The 19,569-nt window shown below is 40.0% G+C and overlaps 1 protein-coding gene across 3 annotated transcripts in view; it reads left to right on the top strand.

Moving 5' to 3' along the window:
* Positions 1-19,569, top strand: part of c2cd3 (C2 domain containing 3 centriole elongation regulator) — a 113,542-nt gene that overhangs the window by 49,095 nt on the left and 44,878 nt on the right. For all 3 annotated transcript variants that reach the window (XM_033023200.1, XM_033023199.1, XM_033023197.1), the window contains 6 exons: positions 3,143-3,320; positions 5,879-6,062; positions 11,506-11,678; positions 12,937-13,072; positions 14,045-14,313; positions 15,477-15,569. In XM_033023200.1, the coding sequence (XP_032879091.1) occupies positions 3,143-3,320; positions 5,879-6,062; positions 11,506-11,678; positions 12,937-13,072; positions 14,045-14,313; positions 15,477-15,569 (1,033 nt within the window). The remainder of the gene's footprint in view (positions 1-3,142; positions 3,321-5,878; positions 6,063-11,505; positions 11,679-12,936; positions 13,073-14,044; positions 14,314-15,476; positions 15,570-19,569) is intronic.

Below are 19,569 nucleotides of genomic sequence, written 5' to 3'. Positions count from 1 at the left end.
CCCAGTATGTTATAAATACGCCTTACGCAGATTTTGCAGCAAGAACCAAATTAAAAAAATTGTGCATGTCAATTTTTGTCAATCTCTGAAAACTCTCATATTATGCTGCCTTAATTGGAATTATTATGCAGTATTAATTATGATCCAGTAATTAAAATAATACTGATTCCAGTTAACAATATCAGTTATATATTGAGCTTTGTCTCATTGAGATGTATCCAAGGGGAAGGATGCCCTGTATGAGGTTGTATTAATCTGCAGAGCTTTGATTTAGTAATGGCACATCTTTAATGTTGGGAAATTTCAGACAGTTCTTTATCTTCTCAAAACATTAAAACACACACTCAAATGCAGCAAGTGTATGAAAGGTAGTGAGAAAAAAAACGTTCATATTTTAAATTGAGTTTCTTGTAAAACTATGATACTGCAAAACCAAGGTGTGATACTGAAGAAATTATATTCAGAGTTAGTGTTATTTAGTGTAGAAACAGCCCTTCAATCCAACTTATCTATGCTGTCTTTCTGAGCTAGTCCCATTTGCTGCCATTTGGCCCATATGCCTCTAAATCTTTCATATCCAATATCTTTTAAACATAATAATTGTACCTGACTTTACCACTTCCTCTGGCAGATCATTCCATGTACACACCACCCTCTGTATGAAGAAACTTGCTGCTTGGGTCCCACTCACCTTCAACCTATGCTTTCTCAATTCCACGCTATGGAAACAAACTATGATAATCCACTTAGTCATGGAGTGATACAGTGTGTAAACAGGCCCTTTGGCCCAACTCGTCCACACCAGCTGACAATTTCCCAGCTACCCTAGTCCCACTTGCCTGCGCTTGGTCCATATCCCTTCAAACCTGTCGTATCGATGTACCTGTCTAACTGTTTCTTAAATGATGGGATAGTCCCAGCCTCAACCACCTGCCAGCTTGTTCCATACACCCACCACCCTTTGTGTGAAAAGGTTACCCCTTGGATTCCTATTAAATCTTTTCCCCTTCACCTTAAACCTATTTCCTCTGGTCCTCGATTCCCCTACTCTGGGCAAAAGACTCTGTGCATCTACCCGATCTATTCCTGTCATGATTTTGTATAACTCCATAAGATCTCCCCTCATCCTTCTGCGCTCCATTGAATAGAGACCCAGCCTACTCAACCTCTCCCTATAGCTCACACCCTCTAATCCTGGTAACTTATTTATGTTCTTCATTATTTTATAATGTTTTACAGTCATCCTCAGTCTCCTTCACTCTAGGGAAAATAATCCAGTTTATTCACGCTTTCATAACACAAACCCCCAGTTCTGGCAACATCTTTGTGAATCTTTATTGCACCCTCTCTATCTAAATCATGTTTTTCCTTTAGTATGGTGACCAGGACTGTACACAATATTCCAGTTGGTCTCACCTGATGTCCCAAATCTTACACTGAGTAGACTGGCCAATGAAGGCAAGCGTGTGCCATACACTTTCTTCACCACCTTATCTTTATGTATTATCGATATACTGTATGCGACAAACAGCATTAGACCCAGGACTGAATCTATGGCACACCATTGGCCTCCAATCTAAAAAATAACCCTCCATCACCACCCTTGGTCTCCTTCCACCAAGCCATTTTTGTAGCCAGTTAGCTAGCTCACCCTGGATCCCAAGTGATCTAACCTTCTGGACCAGTCTTCCTGTGGGACCTTGCTAAAATCCATGTAGATAACATCTACTGCCTTAATCAATCTCCTTGGTCAAGCAAATTTGTGAGAGTATTTTCTACACAGAAAGCAATGCTAACTATCCTTAATCAGCCCTTGCCTTTGTAATGCAGTGCTACCCACTGTGGGGGGATGATTTTTTTTTTTTTTTGTCAAATTGTAGTCCTGTAGGTCTGTGTCCAAGATGGCTGCCGTGAAGAGAGAGTGGACGCTGGCACGCTTTGGCTGCCGCTGCTCTCTTTTCACACTGTGTTTTTGATTTTCTGTTTTTGGATTGAATTCTGTTTTTAATTTGTGTCACTGTGATGTCTTTAATTACTTGTTTTATTCCGATTATATGTTTTTATTCCGATTACTATGTAAGGTGTCCTTGAGATGTATGAAAGGCGCCCATTAAATAAAATTTATTATTATTATTATTAATGCAGGTGGATTCTGAGAGACAGGATCTCCTCTGGTAATTCTCCCACCATTGCTGTTAGGCTAACTTAGTTGGGAGATCTTGCTTGACGGATGATTTGGGAGGAAGGGCCTGTTTATAACTCCGTGACTCTTTATTGGCTGACAGGGTAGGAACTGGAAGACACAGAATGTTGGCAAATGGCAGAAGAACTAAATTAACATGAAAACATTTTTTTGCGGAGTGGCTGAGAACTGGAATTCACTGCCAGTGGATAAATAGAAAGTGATTCATTTGTGCTGTTCATAAGGGAACTAGATAAATACATGAGAAACAAAAAGGTTTAGCTTAGTTTTGTTTAGCGATATAGTGCAGAAACAGGTCCACTGAGTCCATGCCGACCAGCGATGGTATTGTGGCAATACGGGAATAGAAACATAGAAACATAGGAAATAGGTGCACCGCCATTCAATATGATCATGGCTGATCATCCAACTCAGTATCCTGTACCTGCCTTCTCTCCTGATCCCTTTAGCCACAAGGGCCACATCTAACTCCATCTTAAATATAGCCAATGAACTGGCCTCAACTACATTCTGTGGCAGAGAATTCCAGAGATGTGGTTAGAATAGGTGTGGTTAGATTAGTATTTCATATATCCTGCATGGACGTGTTTGAATGATCTCTTTACATGGTAGAACTTTTCTGAACTGTTGCTGTGAGATAATATGTTGAGGAGTCAGATGGCCATTGGACAGGATGCCATTCCTGTTAAGGTGAAGCTACTTAACATCAATGAAAAAAGTGACTGGAACTCCACATCTATTCTGCATACTACCAGCCAGTTGATGTTCAGTAATTTCTATGCTGCTGAAATAAATGCTTCTCAAGAACTTGGTCATTCAAAATATACTAATATCTGCATTGTGTAGATGATTTATTCATATATTTAGAAAAAATAAAACTTAAGTTTCTCTCTCGAGTTTAATCGTATAACTATTCTGATGCAATATGTAATATTTCAGTCCAATAGAGGGGAGACTGAGCCATTGATGGAACACACTTTTGAGATGAATGTGATAAAACTTAAAGGATTGACTCCCTTGCAGTCTACTGTTTGGGGAGAGGCAGACTGCTATGTACAATATCATTTCCCAACTCACGATGCAAATATCATATCTGAGGCATTGCCAGTGGAACCTGGTAGGTAACTTTATTTCAGCCCTGTTTTTCAGCCAGCACATAGCATTATAAAATAGCTTTTTTTTGCTCTTAAAGATATATATTATCAAATATTCTAAGCAAGTCAAAAGTAAGCACAAAGGAAGTATTTTTTTCAAAGTAAGCTTTGAGTATTACAGAGAGAAATTAGATAAAAGGGATGAAGATAATTTAGAGATACAGGTGACAATGAAATGGATAAAAATATTTAAACATTTACTATTATAGGTTGCTAGGTTTCTTGTTTCACTGGCTGAGTGGCATTCTATGATCGGCTTTGTTCTGTTGCCTTGCTCCATCTTTGCAGTATTATCTATGGAGCCTCCCAAGAGCCTTTCTGCACTTCCTCCTTGTCAACAGGTTCAACACGTACATGGCCACGCAGATCTGCTTCTCTGTCACTACATTTGGTGTCAGACTACTATCCATTCTTGGATTTGTAATTTACTCTGAAGTTGTTGTTGTTTTCAGCCTCTGTAACCAACTCTTTATCCTCAACATTGATCTCGTGTTTCCCTCAACCCTTTACCTCAGTCCTGAATTCCTATTCAACTCTAGGCTGAAATTCTAACCCTAAATTCCACATTGCTTCTACCTACTTGCCGTTTGAAACCCTCTTACATTTTGTCACCTCTCAGCTCAATTATTCCAATCCTCTCTGCATTGGACTTTATCGTTCTGCTTACCATAACAAATTCTGTTCGTCTGAGAATCTGCATTACATCCTGTTGATACAGGATTACCCATCATTGTTAAAATTATCTTTCTCTCATTTGGTTGTTTCCTGGATTGTTCCCTAGTCTTGTCCACCAATTCAAATCCCAAGATCACTTCACTCATTTCTTATGATTCTAGATTTTTATGCAGCCAGCTTTCTCTGAATCCTATTGTAGGAAGTTGGTATTTCATTCATTCTGGCTCCATGAGTTCCTCAATCTTTTTGCTTCTTCAATCTCTTTCCTTACTGAAGGCATTCTATGAAATCCTTTATTTTTGAGAAAGCTGTGGTCACATCCATCAATATCAGCATCTTTGCAGTGACAGACAGTTGTATTTGGCTGTTTTTTCAAAGCGTTGTTTATCGATATTAAAGATACCATTTAGTTGTTATTTCTGGAATATGTAGAAATGGAAATGTTAGTGATTTAAGAATGATAATGGAATTTGCAATATATAAGCAGAATGAGCCAGATTTATCAAATGCCAGTTCATCTTTGATAGTTAACTCTTTGCAATACCTCGGCAACATACATACTCAGAGCTAGAATAGTTTGGACAATCAGTTTAATATTTTAATAAACACATTAAAATTGTTACTGTTGTGTAATTTATGCTGTAGATTATGTATTTTGTGTACAAGTTAAATAGATTTAAAATGGTCATGTAAATTATTTTGATATGAGATTGATGGTTATATAGCATAGAAAAGTACATCACAGGATCAGGTCCTTCGACCCTCAATGTCTGTGCTAAACATGATGCCAAGACCAACTCTTGTCTGCCAGTACATAATCCATATCCCTCCATTCCTTGTATATCCATGTGCCGATCCTAAAATCTCTTAAGCATCACTGTCTTATCTGCCTCCACCACCATTCCTGGCAGTGGGTTAGATACCCATCACCCTCTGTATATATAATCTTGCCCCACTCATTTCCTTTAAACTTTGCCCCTCTCACCTTTAAAGCTATGTGCTCAAGTCTTTGACGTTTCCACACTGAGAAAAAAGGCAGGACAGCCGCAGGCCCTTTGGCCCAACCTGTCCATGCCAACCAAGATGTCTATCTGCACTAGTTCCATTTGCTCGCATTTGGCCTGTATTCCGCTCCAATTCCTATCAAATTACCTACCTAAATGTCTTTTAAATGTTGTAATAGAACCTAGCTCTTCCATTTCTTCTGGCCATATTTCCACCACCCTCTGTGTGTAAAAACCTGCCTCTTCGGTCTCTTCTACCTATGCTCTCCAGTTTTACAATCCCCTGCCCTCGGAAAACAACTGTAACATCCCCTTATTTATGTCCTCATAATTTATATGCATCCATCAGCTATTCCATTTCCCATTTGTCTTTGTGAATCCAGATCCTGACCACTATACTACCATCTACATGCTTACTAATCATGCCGATCTATTCCTTGGGCCTGGCACTGATCCCTGCAGCACACTACTGGTATCAGGTCTCTTATATGCAAAGCATACCCCACTACTACCCTCTGCCTTCCATTACTAACCCAATTTTGTAGCCAGTTTGCTATCTCAATCTATAATCCATGTGCAATAACCTGTGCGACTTTGTCATGGGGCTTGCTAAAGTCTATGTAGATAATATCCACCGCCGTGGCATCATCAATTCTCTTGGTCGATTCCTCAAAACAATGCAAATTTCTATGACATGATCTCCCACGAATCAAGCCATTAGAATATTTGGGCATTTTCCTGATTTTGATCAGCCCAATTTTATATTTTCTTATGTTTTAAAATATTATAAAGATTAATTTCTACATTTACATTTTTTATATATGTACTTTATTTTCCTGTAGGTATCATCTTGAAGTCGTTTCGCACTGCAACTACATTGTGTGTTCCAGATCCTGTATTTAATCACTGTCAAAGTCACTTGCTTCTGATCCCAATGGATCTTCCAGTGCAGAGAATACTATTGGATGTCTGCTCAACACAAAGACTTGAAGGAGGTGGTGGCATTCAATTTGAGGTTTGGTGTAGGTAAGTACAATAGCTATAGAAATATATACATTTTAAGTTGGATATGGTGACTTTGATAATCAGTTGTTCAGTTTGAGATATTTCAACAACAAACAAATTTACCTATTTTACATAGAATATGTTGCAAAATTAATTTCCCAACATATTTTGTAAAATTATTTGACTTAATTCAGTGTAAACCCCAAAGATATATAATTAAAGTGATGTTATGGCTATATTTTTGAGAATTGCACATCTATTGCATATTTATTGGGCTGGGATTTATTAGGTAGTTCATGAGTGGAAAGTCTCAACTATGGTTGAATTGTGATTTACTTTTTCCAAATGTATTTTGTTATTTTTGCTTAAGGAAATTACCCCTATCAGTTCTGGCTATCCTGTTGTATTTCCCAAACTTCCAAAATTCTATTCAAGAGAGAGTTGGATATGGCTCTTAGGGCTAACGGAGTCAAGGGATGTGGGGAGAAAGCAGGAACGGGGTACTGATTTTGAATGATCAGCCATGATCATATTGAATGGCGATGTTGGCTCGAAGGGCCGAATGGCCTACTCCTGCACCTATTTTCTCTGTTTCTAATGTAAATGTTGACAAGATGGTCCACATATTTTAGGCACTGTACTCTATTCTCACAATATATGGAATGAGCTGCCAAAGGAGGTAGTTGACACAGTTACTGTAACGGCATTTAAAAGACACTTGGATAGGTACATGGATAGGAGAAATTTAGAGTTATGTGGTCCAAAAGCGGGAAAATGGGACTAGCTTAGATGCGGCATCTTGGTCAGCATGGACCAGTTGTGTCAAAGGGCCTGTTCCACAATATATGACTATCATGCACTTCAGTAATATTACTTGTTGATATTTTTCTTCTCCCATCCCCACCTTTATTGAGCATACTGAGGCCATTTACAGCCAACAATATTTTCCTGACTGGCTTAACATTTTAGATGACAAATATACTGTATATATATATCGAATCATCATATAATTTACTGAAGCTACCCACAGACATTTTTGAAACTTGTTTATAAAGGCATACTATCTCTTCCCATTGTGTAGCATTGCAGAGCATTGAGCCTCAATATATTTGGTATATTTTAGCACTGCTGCTTGATTCTAAACAGGCGAACATTTCATAGATACATTTGTTTGAGGTTAAAGGAAAATCTAAAGATTCCTTGTATTCAAATAGTTTCTGCCATTTTGCATCATAACTGATTGATTTGGCAAATGTTCCTTTATTTCAATAAAAGCATTAAACATATTGGCAATGAGGAACCTCAAATCAGGTCATATGTTATGAGCAGCCTCCCTGTGGATGTTCCTTCTTTTCAGGCAACTTTATAATGAAATGCTAAATTCAATAATAACAAATTGAAATTACTGGAATGAGCAGATCAGACATTATGAGTGTGGAAGGAAGCAAAATGAATGATTCAGGTTATAAGTACTCTTTATTATGTGACCTCACTTGCTGAGTACAGAATATTCCATTTATATTTTGGATTTCTAGTACCTGCAGAATTTTGCTTATGTTTTAAGGGCCAAGTTGATGCTTACTGACTTTAGAAGCATTAATAAAGCAGTAAAGGATTTAGGTATGTGCCTACAGCAGCTTTATTATTTGAAAGTGCTGTATCATATAAATGTGTAATAAAAGAGAAAAGCAGGCATTGATAACGTTTCTGCTTTACCCTTTTTTTTTGCAATCTGCACAATCATTTGTTATACAATTTTCAGACAACTTGAGTAATTAATCGTACCATTTTATTCATACTTCCTTCTATGATCATTTCTCATTGAATGTCAATCCATTCGAAACCATTTATAAAGCTGGATCTCCTGTAGAGGGCATGACTGTGTGAAGGTATAGTTGTCTTTGCAGACAAGCCCACAAAATGTCTGTGGCCAATTGTCATTGAAGTGAGCGGAGGGTACCTTGCTTTTATAACCCAGCTTCAGCATTCCTTTAAGGATATCAACAAGCAGTTTAGGCAATGAAAGCTTTTTCAAATGTGGAAACCAACATGTGCACAGAAAGCTTCCAGGATGTCAGTGTAATAATGGCCAGATACAGTAAAAATCTGATAATCCCACACACTCGTGATTTTGCTTGTGAGAGATTCCTGTGTTTTCGATGTTATTCCTATTAATACCAACAACACAATTTTTAATTCATTCTTCACAATATTATAATCAATTTTCCAGTGAGTCAGAAGGAAACGTGTGAAACCTTACCTGGTGAGGCGGACACTGAACCCATGGGATTTCTGAATTGTAAGATCGTGGATTACTGGACTTACTGCAATTTTACTTGACCTATATAAAGCTTTTGGTTGGATTAAATAAAGAGTATTATGTAGTGTTCTGTACACAGCATCTTAAAAAGAGTGCTTGATATTGCGATTAAGATTCCCAGCATTTTACCTGTGCTCTGAGGTTCAGAATTTGAGCAAAATTATGTTTCACTGGAATATAATAAAGTCTTAAAAAGAACCTTGAATTATTTTTTTAATTTTGGAGGAAATTGATAAGGTAGGCACTTTTTCCCCAATGATGGCTGGGTCCAGGGTAATAGGATATGAATATTAAGATCAGCCCATTTAGTAGTTTTAAAAACAAATAATTTTCAGAGTTAGTAGGATTGTGGGACACTGAGGAAAAGGCAGTGATGTTGACACAATTTTCAATTTGAGATAAATACATCTTTGCTAGTCAACAATATAAAAGGAAACTTAACCAAACCAACGTGCAGAACCATTATCTCATTGAATTGTGCAATGGATTTGTGATCTAAATGTCCTGCTGTTTCAATGTCTCATTTCATTATAGGTATTCAGCTTTAGTAATAAAAATCACAGTGAAAAAATTGTATAACAACCAGCAGGTGGCATAAGATTTCATGAATAATAGAAAATACCAGACCAATTGGAACCCGTTGGGTCCATGTTACATGGGAGGCCTGGTACCCCAATGCAATATTCCACCACTAGCCCGTAGCCCCCATGGGAGGCGTGGTACCCCAACTCATCCTGTTCCCCAACGTAAGATTCCACCACTCCCCTGCCTTGCCCAGCACTGGACTTAAAAAGAAATTCCAATTGCACTTCCCCTGCCTGCCACAGCACTTCCAATTGCAATACCAATTGACCCTTCCCCTCCTGTTCAAGTTGGCAGGAGCAGGAGTAAGTGTTCTATGACGTCAACATTGTTGAAAATGTTGGGTGGAGGACTGTGACATTCCATTCAGGTGAAAACTTGGTGGAAGCACAGAGTGTTCCTGGATTGCAACTTTGTATGTTAGTTTGTTGAAAGCTGACGCAGCAAGGATTTAACTGAAAATGTTTTTAAATTTTGCTTTTTAAAACCTTTAAATATCATTAACATGAAAGATAACATCAAATCTGAAGGAAACTTGACATGGGTGACGACGGCTGAGTAACATTGTTCAAAACGTTACTCAGATTTTGAGGGAGGTGGGGGGGGGGGGAGGGGAGGAGGGGGACGGGGGGTGTTGTTACCGAACTGAACTCACTGTGGAATGAATGCATTAACGGAGCCACTCTGCTGCTGGATACGAAGTTGTCCTGCAGCTGACGGTAAAGTCAGTGAAAGCGGCCCCATCAGAGACTGTGAGGCCTCGGATCCTCGGCACTCTGACACGCCGGCTCTGTCGCGCTGGCTGTTCCCTCGCTGCTCAAAAAGCAGCGGTTGAACATCCGATATTTGACTTGAGGCAGCGTGACAGAGCCGGGCGGGGCACCAGCGGTAGGGGAAAATGTCAGCGTTTTTCGAGCAGAGCCGGACGTCAGCAGCCGTTATGGTAGCTGGCCAGCAGGAGGCGACAAAATGAGTGAGTGGAGGGGTGGAGGGGGGGGGATTTTATTAATAAATGTGTACATAAAAGTGTCCACATGTTTTGAGGAGTGCATGAGTGAATGTAAAAGTGAATTAGCTAGCGAAATGGAAAAAATCACAGAGTTTCTGCGTGTGGTTTTGGCGGACCAAGGAATCAAAGGCCGAATCAGACACCCACAAATAAATACACACACACAGAGGATAGATAGATAGATAGATAGATAGATAGATAGATAGATAGATAGATAGATAGATAGATAGATAGATAGATAGATAGATAGATAGATAGATAGATAGATAGATAGATAGATAGATAGATAGATAGATGTAGATAGATAGATAGATGTAGATAGATAGATGTAGATAGATAGATGTAGATAGATAGATAGATGTAGATAGATAGATAGATAGATGTAGATAGATAGATAGATAGATGTAGATAGATAGATAGATAGATGTAGATAGATAGATAGATAGATGTAGATAGATAGATAGATAGATGTAGATAGATAGATAGATGTAGATAGATAGATAGATGTAGATAGATAGATAGATGTAGATAGATGTAGATAGGTAGATGTAGATATGTAGATAGATAGATGTAGATAGATGTAGATAGATGTAGATAGATAGATGTAGATAGATAGATGTAGATAGATGTAGATAGATAGATGTAGATAGATAGATGTAGATAGATGTAGACAGATAGATAGATAGATAGATAGATAGATAGATAGATAGATAGATAGATAGATAGATAGATAGATAGATAGATAGATAGATAGATAGATAGATAGATAGATGTAGATAGATAGATGTAGATAGATAGATGTAGATAGATAGATAGATAGATAGATGTAGATAGATAGATAGATAGATGTAGATAAATAGATTGTAGTTTAATGGAAGATATAATTCATTGAAGCATTCAATGAACTGCATTGATATTTGTGGGGGAAATTTTTAAACTTGGAAGTTATTATAGAAACATAGAAAATAGGTGCAGGAGTAGGCCATTCGGCCCTTCGAGCCTGCACCGCCATTCATAGAAACATAGAAATTAGGTGCAGGAGTAGGCCATTCGGCCCTTCGAGCCTGCACCGCCATTCAATATGATCATGGCTGATCATCCAACTCAGTATCCTGTACCTGCCTTCTCTCCATACCCCCTGATCCCTTTAGCCACAAGGGCCACATCTAACTCCCTCTTAAATATAGCCAATGAACTGGCCTCGACTACCTTCTGCGGCAGAGAATTCCAGAGATTCACCACTCTCTGTGTGAAAAAAGTTTTCCTCATCTCGGTCCTAAAAGATTTCCCCCTTATCCTTAAACTGTGACCCCTTGTCCTGGACTTCCCCAACATCGGGAACAATCTTCCTGCATCTAGCCTGTCCAACCCCTTAAGAATGTTGTAAGTTTCTATAAGATCTCCCCTCAATCTTCTAAATTCTAGCGAGTACAAACCGAGTCTATCCAGTCTTTCTTCATATGAAAGTCCTGACATCCCAGGAATCAGTCTGTACTCCCTCTATGGGAGCAATCTAATGCATATAGTATGAACCTTTCATTTTATTTTCTCAGGTATTATTACCCTAATGTTAGAGATCAGGTTGTTGCCAGAGGTATCCTCCCTTTGTCCAAGCTATGTGGCATGGTGACAATGCAACATCACAAGGAAGTTGGAGTTCAGATCTTTTGTGTTCCCCTGATACCAAGGACAATAAATGTTGAAAAGCATCTTCCGCATTCTACTGGTAGGTAAACCTTTTCCACAATTTTTATTGGACTGTATTAACAAATTAACATTCTGGAGCAGAATTCCATTCAATTTCTATTTTTGAAGCCAGCTGGGGTGCACGTCAATAATGTAGGAAAGCCAAACCAAAATACTCGCCAGGTATAAACGGTAGGCCAAATTGTTAGTTTCACAAGTATCAAGTATCACGTTTTTTTCAAGTATCAAGTATCTTTATTGTCATTCAGACTTTTCAGTCTGAACGAAATTTCGTGCCTTGCAGTCATAACATAGAATGAAATAACAAAACACACAATAAACACAGATTTAACATCTACCAGGCCATCCTCACTGTGATGGAAGGCAAAAGTCTTAAAGTCCATGTCTCTTCCCTCCTTGTTCTCCCTCTGCGTTGAGGCAATCCAAGCTTCCAATGTTGTGACCCCGCTGGGTGATGGTAAGTAAGTCCTGCGGTTGAATCCGAGCTCCGCGAACGGGCCAGTTCAAACTCCGCGGCCCGGGGCGGTCGAAGTTGCCGAAGCTGCCACCCTAGAGTCCAGCGGACGAAGCTGTTGTTGCGGGAGCTCCAGAGAACAGGTCACCAACACGAGCTCCCGGCGTTGTCATCCACTGGGCCCACCGCTGCAACGCCACCACAGCCCTGAAGTCGGGTCGCCGCCGCCGCAACGCCACCACAGCCCCGAAGTCGGCCAGCCTCGCGTTGGTAAGTCCTGGCTGGCTCTGCCTCCGGAGCCTCGAGGTCGGTCCCAGTTGGAGGCCGCCAGCTCCGCCATTAGGCCTCAGCGCAGACGGAGACGGGGGATACGACAAGAAAAAGTCGCATCCCCCCGAAGGAAGAGTTTCTCCCACACCCTCCCCCCCCCCCACATACACAACTAAAATAAACTGAAAATAAACTGTAACAACGTGACAAGAAAAACAAAAAAAGATAAAAGAAACGGACTGCAGGCGAGCCGCAGCAGCTAGGGCAGCGCCGCCACTTCCACCCCTCAAATTGTACATATTCAGAGAAACTAATAACACAGTTGGTTCAATTATGAGTCTGTTGCATAATACTACATAATTATTGGGAAAAGTATTAAATATTTCACACGCGTTCTTCCAAATGTGAACTTTTTAGGGGCATTTTCAAGTTAAACTGTATCAACTAATCCATCTCTGATGTTCTTATTCAAGCATTAAAAAGTTAGTATACCACACCGTTCTACCTTCCATGCAGGACAATCAAAGTAATATAATTCTTTCACATATTACAGGCTTATTGGATATTAGTGTAAAATACAGATGTTCTGTAAAAGCAACTAAGGATGGCAGAGAAGGGGTCATATCATCTCGTGCAGTGACTCTTTCAGTACAGTTGCTCCGAGCTTCAGGTTTACAAGCTGCAACAAGGTAGGGACAATTTCCAGATCTGAATTGAAAATCCTTTTACATTTTATTAGTGTTAAAACTATTTGTGGGATTTTTGTTAAACATATTGCATGAATTAAATCAGATTTATAATTGATTTTAAGAAAAAGTGCCTTGACCAACTAAATGAGATGAATTACTGAGCATTGGGGCCAGTTGAATGCAATGGATATTCAGATCCAATAAACATAATTGATAAAGTAGCATTGAACAAGATTACTTAAGGTTGACTATAATCAAAATGGGGCACAATCTCAGGGGGTGACTAGAGAATAGCAGTAGAGAGAATAAGTGAAAATGCAACTGAAGTTCCATGTTGATTCATAATCAGAGTATATATAACAGATTTGGAGATGGATTTAATAAGAACAAAGTCTGCGTTTGTTGATGCCAAGTTGGTGATTCGGGGTGAGGACAGCCTCGTGGTCGGAGGTCTATGAGGGCATGGGCGAACCACCATGAGGGGGGGAGAGGGAAGAACAATGGAGGACCCGGCGTGGGGGGACTGCCGTGATGGAGGCGGAAGAGCAATGGAGGACCCAGCGTGGAGGGGTGGAGAACAAAGGAGGAGCCGGCAGGGGTACTTTGTACCTTTGTCAGCACCATTTCTGTGGCGACTATTTGCATACCTTGGGTATGCAAGCAAAGAATTTCACTGTGCCTTGTTACATGTGACAATAAAGTAACCATTCCATGGCAAACTGAGAAAGGATGTAGGAGACCATGAAAATACATTAACTTGTTAAGATTCTCTGGTAATGAAGATAAATGTACAGAAGTATAAAATTGTAAGGAACAAAGAATGGATATATACCTTAAATGTTAGACATCCAAGTCATAGTTTTGAACATATTTTGAACATAAGTTCAGGAACTGATTTTGATTCATCAGCAGCAGTCGTAATACTAATGGTTTAATAAATGGTTTACATTTATTTTATTTCTTTAAATACAGGGCTGTCGCAGAAATTAACCATTTGTTACATTACCAATCTGAAGTCGGTGTGAACACGTATGTTACAATTCATATTTCCTTTCTTCTGGGAAATGAAAAGCGGCGCACGAAAGTTGTGGCCCGTACATTCTGCCCAGAGTTTGACCATTATTCTGAGTTTCCATGTAATCTTATAATTCAGAAATCCAATGGAGAGAGTTTCAGTTTGGCTGAACTACTAGATTCATCAGAAGCAGTGTTTACCATCTATCATCAGTCTAATAAAGCAGGTGGGCTTTGATTCTTCATTTATCTCTGTCTTTTAAGTGCATGTGTTGCTGTTTCACACCACCTCTGCACTTCCCATTATTTCTGGATTCCATCACATGTGAAAAATACCTACAGCTGCACTGATATTTAGATGACTTACTTACACACCATCTAGATAGCATTTAGCTTTGGATTATTAAATGGCAAATAACATTTGCATCAGTGGAAGGTTTGACAATAATGCTCTCAAAGAGATCTTAACCACTTCCTTGCGATATCCGTACTATTAGCATTGTCAGATTTGTCATGATCAATATCTTGTGTTCACAGTCGACCAGAAACTTCTCTGTGCAAGTCATATAAATAATGTGGTTATGAAAGCAAGTCAGAAGCTGGGCATTTGGCAATGATTGACTCACCTTTTGATCTGTCCATTCTCTCCATAGCCTATATCATCATCATCATCAATACTCAAACATGACCAGGGAATCAAATGGATTGTCATCACATTCACCATCTAAAACATTCAGCCTATTCACTATTAGTGCTTGCTAGTTGCAGTGGATATTATCCACAAGATACACTGCAGACACTGAAGCTTCTTCAACAGCACTAAGATCATTAATCTATGATCATCAGCACATAGGAAGAAATAGGCAAAAAAAAATGCATGGAATAACTGTCACTTCCAAGTTATTTTCGCCTGTCATCTGGGCATGGAAAATGTTTTGTCATCACTTAGGAACGGTGACATTAGATCAGAATTATGAACATACTGCGTAGTAGCCACAGCACATGGATTTCAATGTTTCAAGATGGCAACTTACCCTCACCTTATTAAATGCAGTTCGGGATGAACAAAAAGTGCCTATTCCATTGACCCAAGCACATTGCCTGCTCAGTAAATATACATTGTAGCATCCAACTATACATTACATAAAATAATTCATTCTGAACATATGAAAGGCAGTTTAATCATTCTGAATAAGGGTCTTGTTTTGTAAAGCAGTATCTGCCACTCCTTGTGTCTACATTTTTAGTTTTCTGTGTTTGTCTCAATTTTTTCGTTTAAATCTGAAGGCTGAATTGTCGTATGATTTGGAACATAATTGTTGTCTTTTATGCACTATAGAATTTACGTGCAAGTAACTGCTGACTTTTACGATATCCTTTCTGTTTGCAGCTAAGCCAAATACAATTTTAATTGGTTCATCAAGAGACATTGAATTGGGAAGTGTACGGATTCCTCTGGCAGATCTTCTGACCAAGCGAACAGGTAATGCAAAATCTGGTACAATGAGATTTTGTGTTATTTAACTAGCATTTACTAACCTGGGAATATAATCCGAGGATTTCTGAAGTTCAATAGGAATAACATTGTTTTATTCTAATTCCAAGAATGTGGTTACAAGGCTCAATTTAATCAATGTTACTTTTTAAAAACTTGTTAACATAAGGCTTTCAAGGTAAAATAAGGAATATTTTATCCCTTAATGCAGCGTATATCAAAGCCATTTGCTTTGCCATTTCTTGGCACAGCTGGTTGAGAGAGAGCGAATGGATTGAAGAAAGACTGGAAAAAAAGGAATGTGACTCAATCTGACACTAATTGGCATTTTCAGTGAATTAGAGTCCCTTGGACAGATTAGAGAATAGATTCTCTTCCTATTTTATGTCAGGAAATAGTGGACCTAACAAGGAAAGAAAAAATAAAACATTCTCTCATGTCCTCGGTCTTTGTTGCATTAACTTCAATGATGGTATCCCTCACAGGTTCCACCACGATTACTTCTCTCTTCTTTAGCTATGGATGTCCATTTACTGTAGTGAACCGAGCTCTTGACTGTGTCTTCTCTGTTTTCCACACCTCTGCACTCCCTCCTTCATTTCCTGGACAGAGCAAGTTCTCTGGTCCTTGCCTTACACCCTGCTCACCTCCATATTCAATGATTCATCCTTCATGGTTTCATTCAGCTGTAACTGACCCATTATCCATCCCCTCCACCAAGTATTTCGTAGAGATTACACCCTTCACAACTTTCTAGACTGCTCTTCCATCACCATCTACCCACTACATTAGGCAATTTTCTATTAAACCGTAGAAGGTGTAACACTTGCCCTATTACTTCTTCCCTTCCCACTGTCCATGGACCTAAGCATTTGTTCCAGCTGTGATTTGCTTGCAATTAAGTGTACAGAATGTGGTCTTCTTTACATTGGAGAAACCAAACATACTTTGTCTGAAGAAGGGTTTCGGCCCGATACGTTGCCTATTTCCTTCGCTCCATAGATGCTGCTGCACCCGCTGAGTTTCTCCTGCATTTTTGTGTACCTTCGATTTTCCAGCATCTGCAGTTCCTTCTTAAATACTTTGTTGATTGCTTTGTGGAGTTCCTGTACGTAGCCCACAGAAATGATACTGATACTGAGCTTGCAGTCAGTCGCATGCCACTTTAATTCATCATTCCACACCCACTCTGATCTCTCTGTTTGTGGCCTGCATTATTCCAAAGTGATTCATGCATGCTAATTTTCTATCTAACTTTAGATAACATGTTGTATTTACCATTATCGTAGGGGGCGCTGCTCTGGCAGCAGCCATGTCATGCGGCTCGTCAGTTTTTCAACTTTTTTTTATTTTTTTAGTATGTTTTAAAGTCTGTATTTAATGTTTCTTTGTGTGTTTTGTGTGGGGGGTGGTGTGGGGGGGTGAGCGGGGAACCGCTTCGGTCGCCTCCTCCACGGAGAGGCGAGTTTTTCCAGGTCGCCTCCCCTGTGGCCTAACATCAAGGATCGACGCGGCTTTTCCCCGAGACGCGCACGGGGCTTCAGCGGCGGGCGCAGAGTGGACTCTCGGCGTGGAGCGGGTGAGCCCTCGCTGGGGCTCGCTGGAGGGGAGCGCTCCGTTTCGCTGGCCCGGGGCAGCCGGCAGCCTGAAGTCGCAGCCTGAAGCCGCGGTCTGCAGAGCTCCAGCTGGTGCGGCGTCTACAGCCTGGGATCTCACATTGGGGACCCGGGGGAAGAAGAAGCCATTACTGCCGGCCCGCGGCCGACTTCTACCGCGGGTCCGGCATGGACTTACCATCACCCCTGGAGGGGAGCTTCGACCGCCGGCCCTGCAGTCAACGGTGCTTCTGGCTGCGGCGGGGACTTAAATCTTGACCGCCGGTCTGCGGCCTACAACAACTTAAAGCCGCGGTCTCCGGTGAGGAAGAGCCGACCCTGGACTGACTCTGGACTCTGGTCCTGACCACGGGGGGGAAATGGAGGAGCACTGGCCAAATTTTGTGCCTTCCACCACAGTGATGAATGCTGTGGTGGATGTTTGTGTTATAGTTTTATTGTGGTTGTGTGTTCTTTATTATTGTATCGCTGCAGACAACCCAAATTTCCACCAGCCTGGCTGTGTGGCAATAAATTATATCTAATCTAATCTAATTACCATGTATACTATTTACCCTGAGCTTCATTGTACCATGGTGTATAAACAAATCTAAATCTTTCTTTATGTCCATATAAAAACCATAGATATACACAAAATGCTGGAGTAACTCAGAGGGTTAGGCAGCATCTCTGGAGAGAAGGAATGGGTGACGTTTCGGGTCAAGACCTTTCTTCAGACTGGTCTGAAGAAGGGTCTCGACTCGAAACGCCATCCATTTGTTCTCTCCAGAGATGCTGCCTGTCCCACTGAGTTACTCCATCTTTCTGTGTCTATCTTCGGTTTAAACAAGCATCTGCAGTTCCTTCCTACATATATTAAAAATATTTCTGCTGACATCCTTTTTTCATTTACTTTCGGTAAATGGGAAGAGCCGATCCTGGACTCACCTTGACTTTGACTTTGTCCCTTACCATCTGGACGCCCGCAGCAACTGCTGTGGAGGGTGGTGGTCCCGACCACGGGGGAAAATGGAGGAGGACTGGCCAAGCTCTGTGCCTTCCACCACAGTGATGAATGCTGTGGTGGATGTTTGTGTAAAATTTTTATTGTGGTTGTGTTCTTTATTATTGTACCGCTGCTGGCAACCCAAATACCACCGACCTTGGTTGTGTGGCAATTAAATTATTTCAATTATTTCAATTCTGTATAATATGGCCTGTCGGCTTGATCCCACATGCCAGAATCACATCAGCAACAAACTACGCAGCCATTGTAGCTTCTTCACTCCCTCAGAGAAATTCCCTTTGTTCCACTCACGTTGCACTGGTAACTAGATCACCTTTTTTTTGTCTTCTCTGAAATGTTAATTATTTTTCCTTCCATATATTTTTCCTTCCTGCCCTGTCTAGTTTTTACAGGATTTTCTATTTTTGTATCTCATTGGTTCAATTTCTCTTATGTTCAAGGTTCAAGGTTTTTATTATAACGTGTACCAATTAAGGTACAGTGATATTCAATTTACCATCGAATTTCGTTGTGGAAATCGCCTATGTTGGCCAGATCCCACAACATTACAGCTCATCACACAAGTCTGAAGGAAGGTCCTGTCCCATCTGTCTGTTCCCATCCCAGATGCTCCCGGACACACTAAGTTTCTCCAGCACTTTGATTTTTCTTAAGATTCCAGCATCTGCAACTTTGTGTCTTAGTTACACAATTCTATAGGTTAAATCTGCTGATAACTGCCCCGCTGATGCCATTTCAATTCTCCTCAGACATTCCCTTTATTCTAGGAGCTGCGGTTGCAGCTCCTAGACTGTGGAACAGCATCCCTCTTCCCATCAGAACTGCCCCCTCCATCGACTTCTTTAAGTCGAGACTTAAAACTCATCTTTACTCTCAAGCCTTTCTTGACATCCTCTGAGGGAGGGCTATATGTTTGTATTTATGTATGTACTTAATCTATGAACCAATGTTGTATAACATTAGTACCTCCACCAATGTAAAGCACTTTGGCCAACGAGAGTTGTTTTTTAAATGTGCTACAGAAATAAAAGCGACTTGACTTTATTCTGCACATTCCTACTTTACCTTCTCTCCTACTGGAAACTAACTTGCATCTCTCTTTTTATTCCAGTTTGGTTGAAGGCTCACAGACCTGAACCATTGACTGTTTCTTTTTTCACAGCTGCTATCTGACTTTTCTGTTTGTTTCAGATTTGCAATGTCTTTTTAATTTATTTTTCATTTGCATTTAAAACAATGTATTTTTAATTTATTTTCCATTTGCATTTAAAACTGTGACTAGAGTTTTTAGTTATGTACTGTAATCACAGTGATGTTTTCTCATGGTGAATATACATTTTAAAAACATCAAGAAACTATAGATTAC

The sequence above is a fragment of the Amblyraja radiata genome, chromosome 6, assembly GCF_010909765.2.
Source record: "Amblyraja radiata isolate CabotCenter1 chromosome 6, sAmbRad1.1.pri, whole genome shotgun sequence".
Classification (NCBI taxonomy): domain Eukaryota; kingdom Metazoa; phylum Chordata; class Chondrichthyes; order Rajiformes; family Rajidae; genus Amblyraja; species Amblyraja radiata.
The sequence above is the reverse complement of the archived record's forward strand: the minus strand, read 5'-3'. Positions and strand labels throughout refer to the sequence as shown.